General features: G+C 35.5%; 1 protein-coding gene across 4 annotated transcripts in view; it reads right to left on the bottom strand.

The window, feature by feature from the left end:
• The window catches only part of unc-104 (kinesin family member unc-104), a 1,041,320-nt gene that overhangs the window by 538,712 nt on the left and 489,237 nt on the right, over positions 1-13,371 (bottom strand). For all 4 annotated transcript variants that reach the window (XM_090382707.1, XM_090382708.1, XM_090382709.1 and 1 more), the window contains exon 21: positions 7,297-7,451. In XM_090382707.1, the coding sequence (XP_090238833.1) occupies positions 7,297-7,451 (155 nt within the window). The remainder of the gene's footprint in view (positions 1-7,296; positions 7,452-13,371) is intronic.

Here is a 13,371-nt window from a genome sequence, read left to right as displayed (position 1 = left end):
AAAGTGTCTAGCATCAAGTAAAACTGATGCGAGCTCTAAAATACTACTAATATTAAAGATTTAGCTAAGGTATTGTCTATTGTTAAAAGTTCATGTAAGGCATGTAATGTAAATTCCAAGTGAACATTAGTATATAAAGAAATGACATTGAAGGAGGATAAGATGTTGTTCACAGAAATTGTGGTAGTATTTATGTATTCAAAGGTTTGCCCGGTGTTGTAAACTCTAAATTTTGAAAACTTCATGATGGGTAAAATAATTTTGACTAAGAAAGTTGATAAATTACAAAAGCGGATTTACTAAAAGAAATGATTGGGCATAAGTGGTGGCCTGGTTATGATGTTTGATAATGCCAAACATATTTAACCCCAGGGGCTCACATCTGGTGAGTATGGGCTTGGCAAACCAAGGGTCCTGAGCTGGATATCTTTGTTCTTCTCTTTCTTGGTGTTTCCTTTCTACTCCCATCTCTCTCTCTCTCTCTCTCGGTAACTTTGGAATTTTTTTTTGGCTGGTGTGGTATAAGCCTCAGGCTTCCTTGCACCATATGGCTAATAATAATGATATGTGGGTGGACGTTGCTATATATACCAATTTGCTGTAAAGTGTGGAAGCTAATTTCCTTGCTAGCGCTTAACCTCCTTAAAATACTGTCCAATTTATTCTTTAATTTGGAGCTAATTTACATGTTATCGACTTTATAGGAGTGTGTGTGTGTGTCGGAGAGAATATGTTGCATTTTGTCTATGTACGCACTTTTATCTAAGATCGTAATAGTGTCTCCTTTGCCAGCTTTTTGTATGATAATATTCTGGTTTCCTCTTAGTTTACGTATGTTGGATAATTGTTGTTTACCCATGTTTGGTTTAGATACCAACCGTGAGTTAATCATAGCATTAGTCTCTTGCATAATTTGGTATTTGTCCAGGAGATTCTCTAATTTAATTTGTAACTCGATAATACAATCCTTAATAGGGTAATGATCGTTTATCGCAAAATTAAATCCATATTCTAAACCACATAATTCAGCCGGGGAGAACGATTGTGATGAAATGTTAATGGTAGAAGATTTTTAAGGGGTCTTTGATTTTTGTGTAAGCACATTCCATTTTTTAAAATGTCTGTGTCATGGCCACCATAGCCTATTGGTCAGGCTCACGGGTGCATAAGTACACGTGCCTTGAGTGACCAGGGTTCAAGCAGGTGACTGCTGAATACTGCACTGTTTCTTGTATTCTCTCTATGTTATGAACTCCTCTGACTGTATGGTCATTCCGGAGTATAAACAGAAAATTTATTTTATTTTTTGTTGTTCAGCACTACTTAGATACATGTGTTATTAAAATTAACAAAGTTGGACCATATTTTGGGTGTCATATTCCTTTTTAATACAAATTTAAGGTGGTGTATTTAGTGTAAAGACAAGTATTTATCTCGGAATCTTTTGGGTAATTCCTCCTGAATAATTGAAATTATTGACGTTTGGTGTGTGATATGTTCTTTTTTAAACAACTCTATTCTTACATAATTTAATTTAATTGAATTTCTATACTTTTGCTTTAATACCACACAACTAACATTGTCACAAGCGGATTATCTGAGGTGAGTACTGATAATTAAGCTTTGCTATTATTTCATCAAGTTGAATTTCAAATAACGGTACATTAAGGAGTTCTATTAATTAACTAAATGTCACATTGCAGGATTTTTTAACATTCATTATAACACCTCATCCACACAGTCTATTTCTCCTGTCTTACTCCCTGATGGATACAGATACACCTAATAAGAAATCCCTTTATTCCAGGATACTCATTAAATACTTTATAAGTAAACTTCACATATCGTTTTTGCAAAAATGCCTAGCACACAACATTTATTCCAAAATTCACTTGGGTTTCTACCAGGAATACATGTAAGAAATATCCACATATCACATACCAAACTTCAATTGCAATTATTCGGGAGGAATTACACAAAAGCTACAGAGATAATACCATGTAGCGCTAAACAATGTGAAACAAAAACATTTAAAAAATGGAACGTGCTTACACAAAAATCAAAGACTCCTCAAAAATCTTCTATCGTTAACATTTCGTCACAATCGTTCTCCCCAGCCGAATTATCCGGTTTAGAATATGGATTAAATTTTGCGATAAATGATAATCTATTAAGGATTGTTTATCGAGTTACAAACTAAGTTAGAGAACCACCCAGACAAATACCAAATTATGCAAGAGATTAACACTATTATTAACTCATAGTTGGTATCTAAACCAAACGTGAGTAAACAACAGTTCTCCAACATATGTAAACTAAGAGGAAACCAGAATATTATCTTACAAAAAGCAGACAAAGGAGATACAATTACAATCTTAGATAAAAGAGCATATATAGACAAAATGCAACATATTCTCTCCGACACACACACACACACACACACACACACACACACACACACACACACACACACACACACACACACACACACACACACACACACACACACACACACACACACTCCTATAAAGTCGATAACATGTACAATAGCTCCAAATTAAAGAATAAATTGGACAGCATTTTAAGGAGGTTAAGCGCTAGCAAGGAAATTAGCTTCCACACTTTACAGCAAATTGGTATATATACAAATGTTCACCCACATATCATTATTATTAGCCATATGGTGCAAGGAAGCCTGAGGCTTATACCACACCAGCCAAAAAAAAATTCCAAAGTTACTGAGAGAGAGAGAGAGAGAGAGAGAGAGAGAGAGATGGGAGTAGAAAGGAAACACAAAGAAAGAGAAGAACAAAGATATCCACAGCTCAGGACCCTTGGTTTGCCAAGCCCATACTCACCAGATGTGAGCCCCTGGGGTTAAATATGTTTGGCATTATCAAACATCATAACCAGGTCACCCTTTATGCCCAATCATTTCTTTTAGTAAATCTGCTTTTGTAATTTATCAACTTTCTTAATCAAAATTATTTTACCCCTCATGACATTTTCAAAATTTAGAGGTTACAACACCGGGCAAACCTTTGAATACATAAATACTACCACAATTTCTGTGAACAACATCTTATCCTCCTTCAATGTCATTTCTTTATATACTAATGTACACCTGGAATTTACATTACATGCCTTACATGAACTTTTAACAATAGACAATGCCTTAGCTAAATGCACTTCCCTTAATATTAGTAGTATTTTAGAGCTCGAATCAGTTTTACTTGATGCTAGACACTTTTGGTTCCAAGACCAATATTTTAACAAACATTTGGACTCCCCATGGGATTAGGATTCTCACCCCCCCCCATCGGAAATTTACCTAGCTACTAATGAACACCAAGTACTCCAACTTTTTCCAAGGCAAAGCTTTATATGCTCTAAGCTGACAATGTGTTACTAAAAGGGGACAAGTCCACTATTGATAGTCTTTTTAATAAATTCAATGCAATACACAAAAGACTAAACTATACCCTTGAAGTAGAAGCAGACAATAAGATCAATTTTCTTAATCTTACACTATATAAGACAGGCACTAAATTAAGGACTAAAATTTTTAGGAAAGACACACAAAGGCAAATACTTACACTTTCAATCACATCACCAATCAAGTTAAAAAAAGTCCGTCCTTTACACCCAGGTCCACAATGCTATAAAGTACAGTTCTCTACATGACAATTTAGCCATAGAGCTCCAATATCTCACAAAAATGTTTACAGCTAGGAAATACCCTTTACAATTGAGTTGACACACAATTCCCGTTGCAAGGAATAGAATCAACATTCGAAACAATGTTCAAGAGGCAACCATAAAATGTAATACTCTTGATCTGATTATCAGCAGTGATCATTCGTGTATTAAGAATTTGCAGATAAAGGAACCACTAGGTGGCAGTGATTACAGTGTACTGATGTGGGATTTATTTAAAGATTTAATTACCATCAGGGGTAAAGGAAAGGGTTTTTGCTTCCGTAAAGGTGAGTACAGTGGTCTCGGACAGTTTTTAAATTCTGTACAGTGGGATAAACTGACGATGTTACCAACAGTAAATTCTAATTGGGAAGCATTCAAGGAATTAATAGTAGAAGCTACTAAAAGTTTCATACCTATTAAGAAATATTGTTCAAGGTTTAGGCCTAAATAGTTATCTAATGAACTAATGAGACTCGTAATAGAGAAGAAAAATGCATGGGATGCATATAAATTATCAAGCGACTCAGAAGCCTATGGCAGATATAAGCTAGTCTGTAATCAGGCGCAAAGGAGGTTAGGCAGGCGAAGGCAGATTACGAGAAATCCTTGGCAAAAGATGCTAAGAAAACCAGCAAGGATTTCTTTACTTATATAAACTCTAAAAGGAAGGGGATGTGAATCTGATTGGTCCACTTGACATCGATGGTTCGACTGTTGATGATCCTGCTCAGATAGCAAACAAACTGAATGAGTATTTTGCATCTACATTCACACATGAGGAATTATTAAAGTTTGAAAATTGCAGAAGGTTATCAAATTGTAGCAGGATATTTAATGATTTTGTAATAACTGAAAGCAAAGTGGAGGATAAATTGTTGAAGTTAAACATAAGAAAAGCACCTGGGGTGAATGGGATCTATCCAATTATATTAAAGGAGGCGGCAAAGCAACTAAGCAAACCCTTAGCCATAATTATGAGAGCATCCTTGGACTCAGGAGAGGTTCCCACGGATTGGAGATGTGCAAATGTATCCCCAATTCACAATGGGGGATCGAAGGATGATACGAGTAATTACAGACCAGTTAGTTTAACTTCTGTTCAGAGTAAAATAATGGAGTCACTGGTTAAAGATGCATTGCAGGATCATCTAGACAAGACTGCAGCAATAATTCAGACACAGCATGGGTTTGTTAAGGGAAAGTCTTGTCTGACAAATCTGATAGGATATTATGATGTGGTTACAAAGGAACTGGATGCAAAAAATAATTTTGATATCATATATTTGGATTTCAGGAAAGCTTTTGACACTGTTGCACATGGAAGACTATTGTACAAATTGGAGCAGAATGGTATTAAGGGTAAGTTGCTACAATGGATAAAAGGATGGTTAAGTGCGAGAAGACAGAGGGTGGTAATCAATGGGTGCTGCTCTTCTTGGACTAATGTTATTAGTGGAGTCCCACAGGGTTCGGTGTTAGGTCCACTGTTGTTTTGTATATTTATCAATGATATTAATGAAGGTATATCAGGCTTAATGTCGAAGTTTGCAGATGATACAAAGGTTGGCAGGGTTGTTAATGACAGTAATGGCAGTGTGCTACTGCAACAGGATCTAGATAACTTGGGCAGATGGGCTAAAAAGTGGCAACTGAAGTTTAACCTTGACAAATGCAAAGTACTGCATATGGGTAGAAGTAACCCCAGAGAAACATACCAACTGTGTGATACTAGATTTAAGGTTGTAGAAAATGAAAAAGACCTGGGAGTAATTGTGCAGTCAGATATGAAGTTTTCTGAGCAATGCAGACAGGCTGCCAGGGCAAGTCATGGGGTTTTGTCAATGATATATAAGAATTTTGCTAGCAGGGAAAAGGAGGTGATTATCCCTCTGTATAAGGCAATGGTCAGGCCACGCCTTGAGTACTGCGTACAGGTCTGGAGGCCTCATTTTAGGAAGGATGTAGGTTTACTTGAGCGTGTACAGAGAAGGGCAACAAGATTGGTGAGGGGAATGAAGGGATCCTCTTACCAAGAGAGGCTTAAGTTCTGCAAATTGCAGTGGCTGGAGACTAGGCACCTGCGCGGTGATCTGATTGAGGTCTATAAGGCCTTGAATGGGTTGAGCACGCTGAATTCTGATGGAATCCTTCCACTTGTTCAGATTACGAACCTAAGGGGGCATCAATTCAAATTAAGAAAAGATGTAGATTAGATGTGCGGAAATTTGCCTTTAGCCAGAGGGTGGTTAATTGCTGGAACAAACTTCCATCTGTCGTTGTGGAAGTTGATAGGTTGAATAAATTTAAGGAGGAACTGGACAGGCATTTGGAGGGAATGGTGTGATTTTTTTTTTTTGGCTGATGCTGCATAAGCTCATACACTTGCTTTCTTGCATCAAATGCTACTGCTACTGCTTTACACCCAGGTCCACAATGCTATAAAGTACAATTCTCTACATGACAATTTAGCCATAGAGTTACAATATCTCACAAAAATGTTTACAGCTAGGAAATAACCTTTACAATTGAGTTGACACACAATTCCCGTTTCAAGGAATAGAATCAACATTCGAAATAACCACAACATCAATCAGAATCCCAAACAAAACACACGCATTGTTCTCCCCTATCACAGTCAACTTGTGAGGCAACTTCGTCAAGTATTTACCATTATTATTTTCATCATAAAACAAACTGGGAACTATGTTTAATACATATAAAGAAACACACGAATATTCAATAAATGACATCAATATTGTTTACTTGATTAAATGCCAATCTGATTGCATTTTATATCGGAAGTATTACCACTAAGTACGGCACAATTAAACTTCTAATACACATGCGTATTATTGTTACAACAGCTTTAGGACTAATCAAGCAGGCACGGAACTTATGCAACAAGTGCATTCCCATAATCACGACCCTCTAATCGATTCAGCCATTACAATCATTAAATAAAATCAAGTTATAAAATTTTCCAACAGGAAGCACTTGCCATAGAATAGTGTTGCCGTAATACCAAGTTACATGTTCTAAATAAGAAACTTCCAGTAAACCTTTCCCCCCATCTGGAACCTTGCACATGTCAATTTCTCATGTGTCTTAAAATGCATCATGGGAACTTAAGATTTCTTTAAATACACAAACCCTTTCTCTTTCACCATAGCCAATCGAAGACGTTATCATGAAAGTCATCCTTCATGACTATTGGCTTTATTTATTAGTTCTTCACAGTTTAATAATTTTTAATCATTTTATAGAGGACAACCACAGGATGAGGCAGTGCAGTTCCTCTTCTTTCAGGCAAATTTTTAATCAACTTTTAATCCATGCTTTCTTTTTAAAACATCTCTATTCTTACATAATTTAATTTAATTGAATTTCCATAATTTTCACTTTAAAACCCACAACTAAGCAGATTATCTGAGGTGAATACCGTCAATTAAGCTTTGCTATTATTTCATCAAGGTGAATTTCAAATCACGGTACATTAAGAAGTTCTATTAATTAACCAAATATTTATTACATATATTATAATAATAAACAAATATTTAAATAAAAAGAAATTGTTTAACAATATTCATTGCTTACCTTTTTCTTAAGCTCTACACTAATAGCATTTGCCTCCTTAAGAAAGATGGCATTTCCCCATAAATCATCTCTAAGTGATGTAAACTGATGATATTTCCATTTTTGAAAAGCCCATGATCCCAGATGATATTCATGGTCACTCCAAGGAGGATCAACTAAAAGCAACAGAAAAAAAAATGGATATTCAGTATTTCATGGAGTTAAATTTTATATATCAAAATAAGTTTTGGATTAGTGCCAAGATAATTGGAGTCATTACATACAAATATGTTTCTCGGGTATTAAAGTTCACTGTTCTCACAAATATTGTTATTTCACTTCCAAGTGTGTTGCTATTTAACACATTTGACATTGTGTGGCCATTTGTGTGGCCACCAGTGAGCCAATTCCATCTTAGGTGAATCACCCGCATAAACAGTAGCATGTGGTCACCAATGTGTTCGCTTTATATAAGCTTTGCGAATACTGATCAAATGTTTGATCCCCTGGTGCATCAGTAATCTGGTCAGACCAGGCTGTTTTGCTATATAACAAACACATAAGTGACCTTAGTTGCTAATGCTCCTAAAAACAAACAAACAAAAGTTTGGAATCAAGTTTGGAATCTTAGGTTAGATAACTGGGCAGGGCACATCCAGAGTATTATTTCAGGAAAAATTTTCATTTCCATTGCGTCAGTTATCAACCCATTTTCATATACTCAAGTTCTGATGTGCTATATTTGCAGCTACAGCAAATGTTTGGCCAGCATATCTATTGGTCTCAATAACAAACAGTAGCATTACCTCATCACTAATGAAATAATTGTAAAAGTCAAATGGATTTTTTCAAGCCAGTTCAGTGAAGATATCTAGATATACACTACAATATTTTGAGGAGAAACCTTAAAAATCTGTCACAAAAACAGCAACAAGTTCCAATTTCAAAGAAACTTGAACACTGAGATTAGGAAGATCATCACTGGAATTACTTTCCGAATCAGTAAAGGTACTAGTTGTAAGGTAAACTAGATCAGAAGAAACTAGATCACTTGCTTTGCTCAATTTTAATAAGATGTTCAAATTATTTGTCACTAAGTTTTTTTCTTTCTTTTAGTTTATTCCTCAATTTGAAAAACAGAGGCTTAAAAAGAAAAGAAAAGAAAAAAAAAGTCCCACTGGCGGGTAGCAGATCTTGCAAAAACCTTTAAATGACCACTGGTGGGGCATTTAAAAAAAAAAAAAAAAAAAAGGGGGGGATAAAACACAAAAATATAACTAGAATAAGAAAAATTTAGCAGAAAATTATTAAAAAACCTATTTTTGTCTCAGAAGGCTGTTGCCTAATGCATTAAGCAGTGTTACCACATTGCTCATAAATTAGAAAAATACATCTCGACATCCCCACATTGCTCATAAATTCTTCCTGTGCAGCAATATTGGGAGGGCCTTTCTCTGTTTCAGCATGACAATGTACCATGTCCTACTGCATAGCCTGTAGTGACCTTGGTTTGAAGAATAGAAGTACAAAAGCTCCACAGTGTGCCCAGAGCTTAGACCTTAACCTCACTGAAAACCTTTGCAATCAGTACCTGAACTGAACACGTTGAAAGAGGAATAAACCAAAGTATTGCCTTCCTATTATCATAAATTGGCACAGAGTCTATTAAAGAGTATAGTATTGTGTAATTAATGCTAAAGATTGGCTGACGCATTATTAAATATGCATCAACAAAAGATTCTATGAAACATGTGGATCCAGTTACTTTTGTCAATATAGTGCACATTGTTAATATCATACTCTGTGTCAGCATAATACACATTGTTAATATCATACTCTGTGTCAGCATAATACATCATCTGTCACTCATTTGTTGAGGTCTGTATTTGATTCCATTGATAAATGGAGGAATTTCTGAAATCCACTTCAATTAATGTTGTTGCAAGCTGATCTCAATCCAAGGTCCAAAAGATTATTAAATGTGCTGGTCCTTTGACTGCACAAAAGTATAAGGCCAGCACTTAATAATGTGCTGGGCTTTCTTTGTGAATCAATCTGAGTTTTCATCCAATATAACATTCAAATAAAACACATATTCCTACAGGCAAAGAGACTATATGTATATGACCAACACAAGCTCCAATGCTGTTAAAATAATAGTTTGAATCTGAATTTGAATGTACACTGCTAATATGTAGGTTGACTAGATACAGAGTCAACAACAGTATAGAAAAAAATAATTTGGTAAAATATTTAATTACTTTTATTATTTTATTTAATTTTGACCCCATAGCAGGCAAACTCAAAGGTGTTCATGTGCTGTACAAACAGTTCTTGGAGGACTCATGGGCTGCACTAGTATGCACAGCATCCAACTAGCATTACTGAGAAAAATATACTAATATTTTTATGTAACGTAACATATTTTCAGATTTCAGAATGGACCTGAATGCAATGGAATACTGCCCCAGTTCGTCACATGCATCGGTAATTGTCATGCACCTAACTGATCACTAAGAACATGATATTTTACTAAATTAACAAGAATTCCATTTCAACAATATTTCCATTTTGATCTTGGATATTTCCTCTTACTCAAAAATGCATGATCTTGTAACAATCAACATTTATTGTTTGTTTGTTTGTTATTTGGTTTTTAGGAGCATTAGCAACCAAGGCCATATTGCTCCGGGATATGCGGTTGTCATCCCTGACCTTTCCGCATCCTCCGCATTTGGTGGTAACAGCCTTGAACCCCGATCTATATGCACTGCTGCTCCTGCCCACCTGCCTATGGAGGTGCCCCATCAACATTTATAAAGGGTCACATACGTTATAAATTTTATTTAAGTATTACATTTGCTCTATATAGCACCTGTACACAATTACTTTGGATTTTACTTACTCGCACATCAGCAATAAGGCTATACTGTACCAAAATTTGGTCATGAAGATTTTAAAAAAATAATAATAGCGAGGACATTGCATTGTTTAATTAAACAATAATTTTATTCTTGTTGGGCAACAATTTGATAAGAACAAATTAATATTTTAAAGCTTTTAAGTACCAAGTTTACATTTTTCACTAAATTTCAAAATTCCATGAAAAACAAAGCTACTGGAAACCTAGTCCACCCATCCTCCACTCCGTATGTTTGGAAAACTCAGTTGTGAAAGAGTTAAAATAAGTATATAAAATTTTCTATGTTGGCCCCAGTTTTTCGGATGGTTTTAATACAATCAACGGATTATGTCTAAATAGATACAGATTGTCTTTGAAATTCTACACAAATGTGGTGCCATATATTAACTGTTTAGTAACCATTTTTATATGTATGATAGTTTCAAAAATTGGCATAGAGCGGTGCAACCTTTCAATAAAGTCTGAGATGATGTGGGCTTACGCAAGCCAAAACTGAAGAAATTCTGTGGAATTCAATTCCAGAAGTTGATGAAACTGAATGAAATAATACATATATAAATGTAAAAGATATTGTAATATTAAGAAAATAAAAATTAAATTAACAACTAGTTTTTAAATTTTTTACAATATTTTTATCTAGGTTTCAATATTGACAATATTCTTAATCTAATGTTTTTGGCTATAACGTTAATATAGGGAAAAAATTAATATTCAAAAATATTTACATGCAATTTTTCAATTTTTACAAAATTTCCAAATTCCTCTTAAGAAACTCCCTCCTGGTGGCTAGAATGCTGCCAGAAATATGCTTTCAAAAGAAGTAAATATATCAGAAGAACAAGTTCAAAATTCTTACAAAATTAAAAGATACGTATCATTGTTGGACAAAATCTGCAGTGTCAATCGGATACTAAAACCAAATTCATCTAAAGGATGAAATGGCATTCCTTGCTAAAATGAGGCAAATAAGTATTGACATTTGAATCAAACTTTTCTTTATTCTTTGTCTAATTTTATGAACTACTGATACAATGACCATTTTTTCTCATGGCCTGTGGGGATGCTATAAAAGAGTGTTGATTTATCGTGAAACATTATGATATAACTACTTATTAATTAAGTTTAGTGGTCCACATTAGCAGCTAGCAAGTCAGTACTCTCTGTTTTGAATTAAAATGGAGTTACAAATTCTGGAATCAGTTCTCTTGGAATTTACAATAAGAGATGTCTTAAACTAAATTTGTGGACATACTATAAGAAGAATTAAGTTCACTTGATCAAATGTAGTTTCAACAATAAATAGAAAAGTATAGAATATACTTTTCTTTTTCTATCCTGTCTGCACTGTCAGAGAACTTCATATCAGGCTATATAACTACCCCCAGGTATCTTTCATTCTCCACCATCTTGAGTGTAGTAACATCTAATCGGTATATTTTTCTGGAATTACTGCAGCCCATATGCAGTACCTCACATTTAACAATGTTAAATCTCAAGTGCTAGGGACTTACCATCATCTCTCTCTCTCTCTCTCTCTCTCTCTCTCTCTCTCTCTCTCTCTCTCTCTCTTAGCTTGCCCAAATCCCTTGGTGACCTGACTGCAGACGAGGTTATTCTTACTGTAGGATATTCCATATCCCCTGTTAATTTATAATCATCCCTTTTGTGCTACTAGCCTCAAGCAAGAATCATTCATTTAGATCTAAGCCTTGTTTGTTGTTTGTTATTTGGTCTTTAGGAGCATTAGCAACTAAGGCCATATTGCTCCGGGGATATGCAGTGGTCATTCCCTGACTCTGCATCCTCCGTATTTGGTAGTCACGGGCTCGAACCGCAGTCTAATCAAGAAGTGTGTGCTATGCACTGCTGCTCCTGCCCACCTGGCTACGGAGGTGCCAGCTAAGCCTTGAACAATATCTCTTAGTTGGTATGAAAAGCCTAGTAGCTTTTATGATTACTTCCCCATTTAGAATTCACTGTCTGTGACATCATCAGCTGATCCCACTAAAAGGAATTCAAAAATTGTCTAAGACCATGTAGTCATCTTTACAAAAGCAAAGTCCCTTACCCTTGACAGTAGTTACATCTTTAAGTATAACCCACATCAACATATTATTATCAGTGCCACAGAGTAGTTTCTTTAGCTAGATATTCTTAATGCATGATGAGTCACTTTTGGTGATTCATCACGCACCACTGCTTTCTCTTGTTGCCTTTCTAACATACTGCTAGAGAAAACAGTCATCCAATAAATTCAAAAAAGTCTTGCAACTGTGTGAGTGACCAACCCACAAATTCCAGTAAATAAATTGAAAGTTAAAGTAACACCATTATAAGATATTCCAATCTACAGTACCTGTCTGTACAGTTGATCATTATACTCATCACAGTCATTTGGCTTAGTGACCTAATTCATTAGGTCACTGAACGTTTTTTTACTTTTTTATGACAAGGTTTTGGCGCATTATAGCCTTAGTTGCTGATGCGCCAATAAAACCCAACCAACCAACCAACCAACCAACAGTCATTTGGCCTACAACAGACTTCTATTCTCATTTTAGTTTTCCCCAATGCTTATGTCATAACAAAGTTACTGAACACTTCACTGGCCACCCACATCACCTGGGTGCAATGTCTTAGGTTCTGTCCCCCTGTCCCCCTCCATCCCGCCTGTCTTTCTTATAATTGCGGTTTGTAGGGGGAACCTCCAGTGCCACTTGACAATATACACAATATCTTTCTTATAAGTGGAGTTGAGGGGTGGACTCCCAGCACCACTTGACAATCAAAACTATGTCCTTCTTGTACATATTTACACCATATTCAAATTCTGCATTACTTATGCCTGAGTGGCACCATATTTCCTAATATACCTATTATGTCCACATTTGTTGACTTACCCAGTATAGTAAACAAACGTTTTTTGTTAAGGTTACTAAAAGCAAAAACAGGTGTTTTTGCTTTTAGCAACTGTTTTAGCAACTGTTTTAGTAACTTTTAGTAATGCTAGCACAACCATATGCTTGCTTGTCCCATGATCACCCCAGCAGACGTAATTTCTGACACCTCACTTTTCATTCTGCTGTTACATGCCAATAGAAGAAGTGCAAGAATCACTTTCGCCTCTGCTTGTGGCTGTTGTTAATCTATTAGTCTGTCTATTCACTCAAGCT

The sequence above is a fragment of the Mastigoproctus giganteus genome, chromosome 10 (genome assembly GCF_048544385.1).
Source record: "Mastigoproctus giganteus isolate SK-2022 chromosome 10, ASM4854438v1, whole genome shotgun sequence".
Lineage (NCBI taxonomy): Eukaryota > Metazoa > Arthropoda > Arachnida > Uropygi > Thelyphonidae > Mastigoproctus > Mastigoproctus giganteus.
Note: the sequence above shows the minus strand (reverse complement) of the source record. Positions and strands in the feature narration are given on the sequence as shown.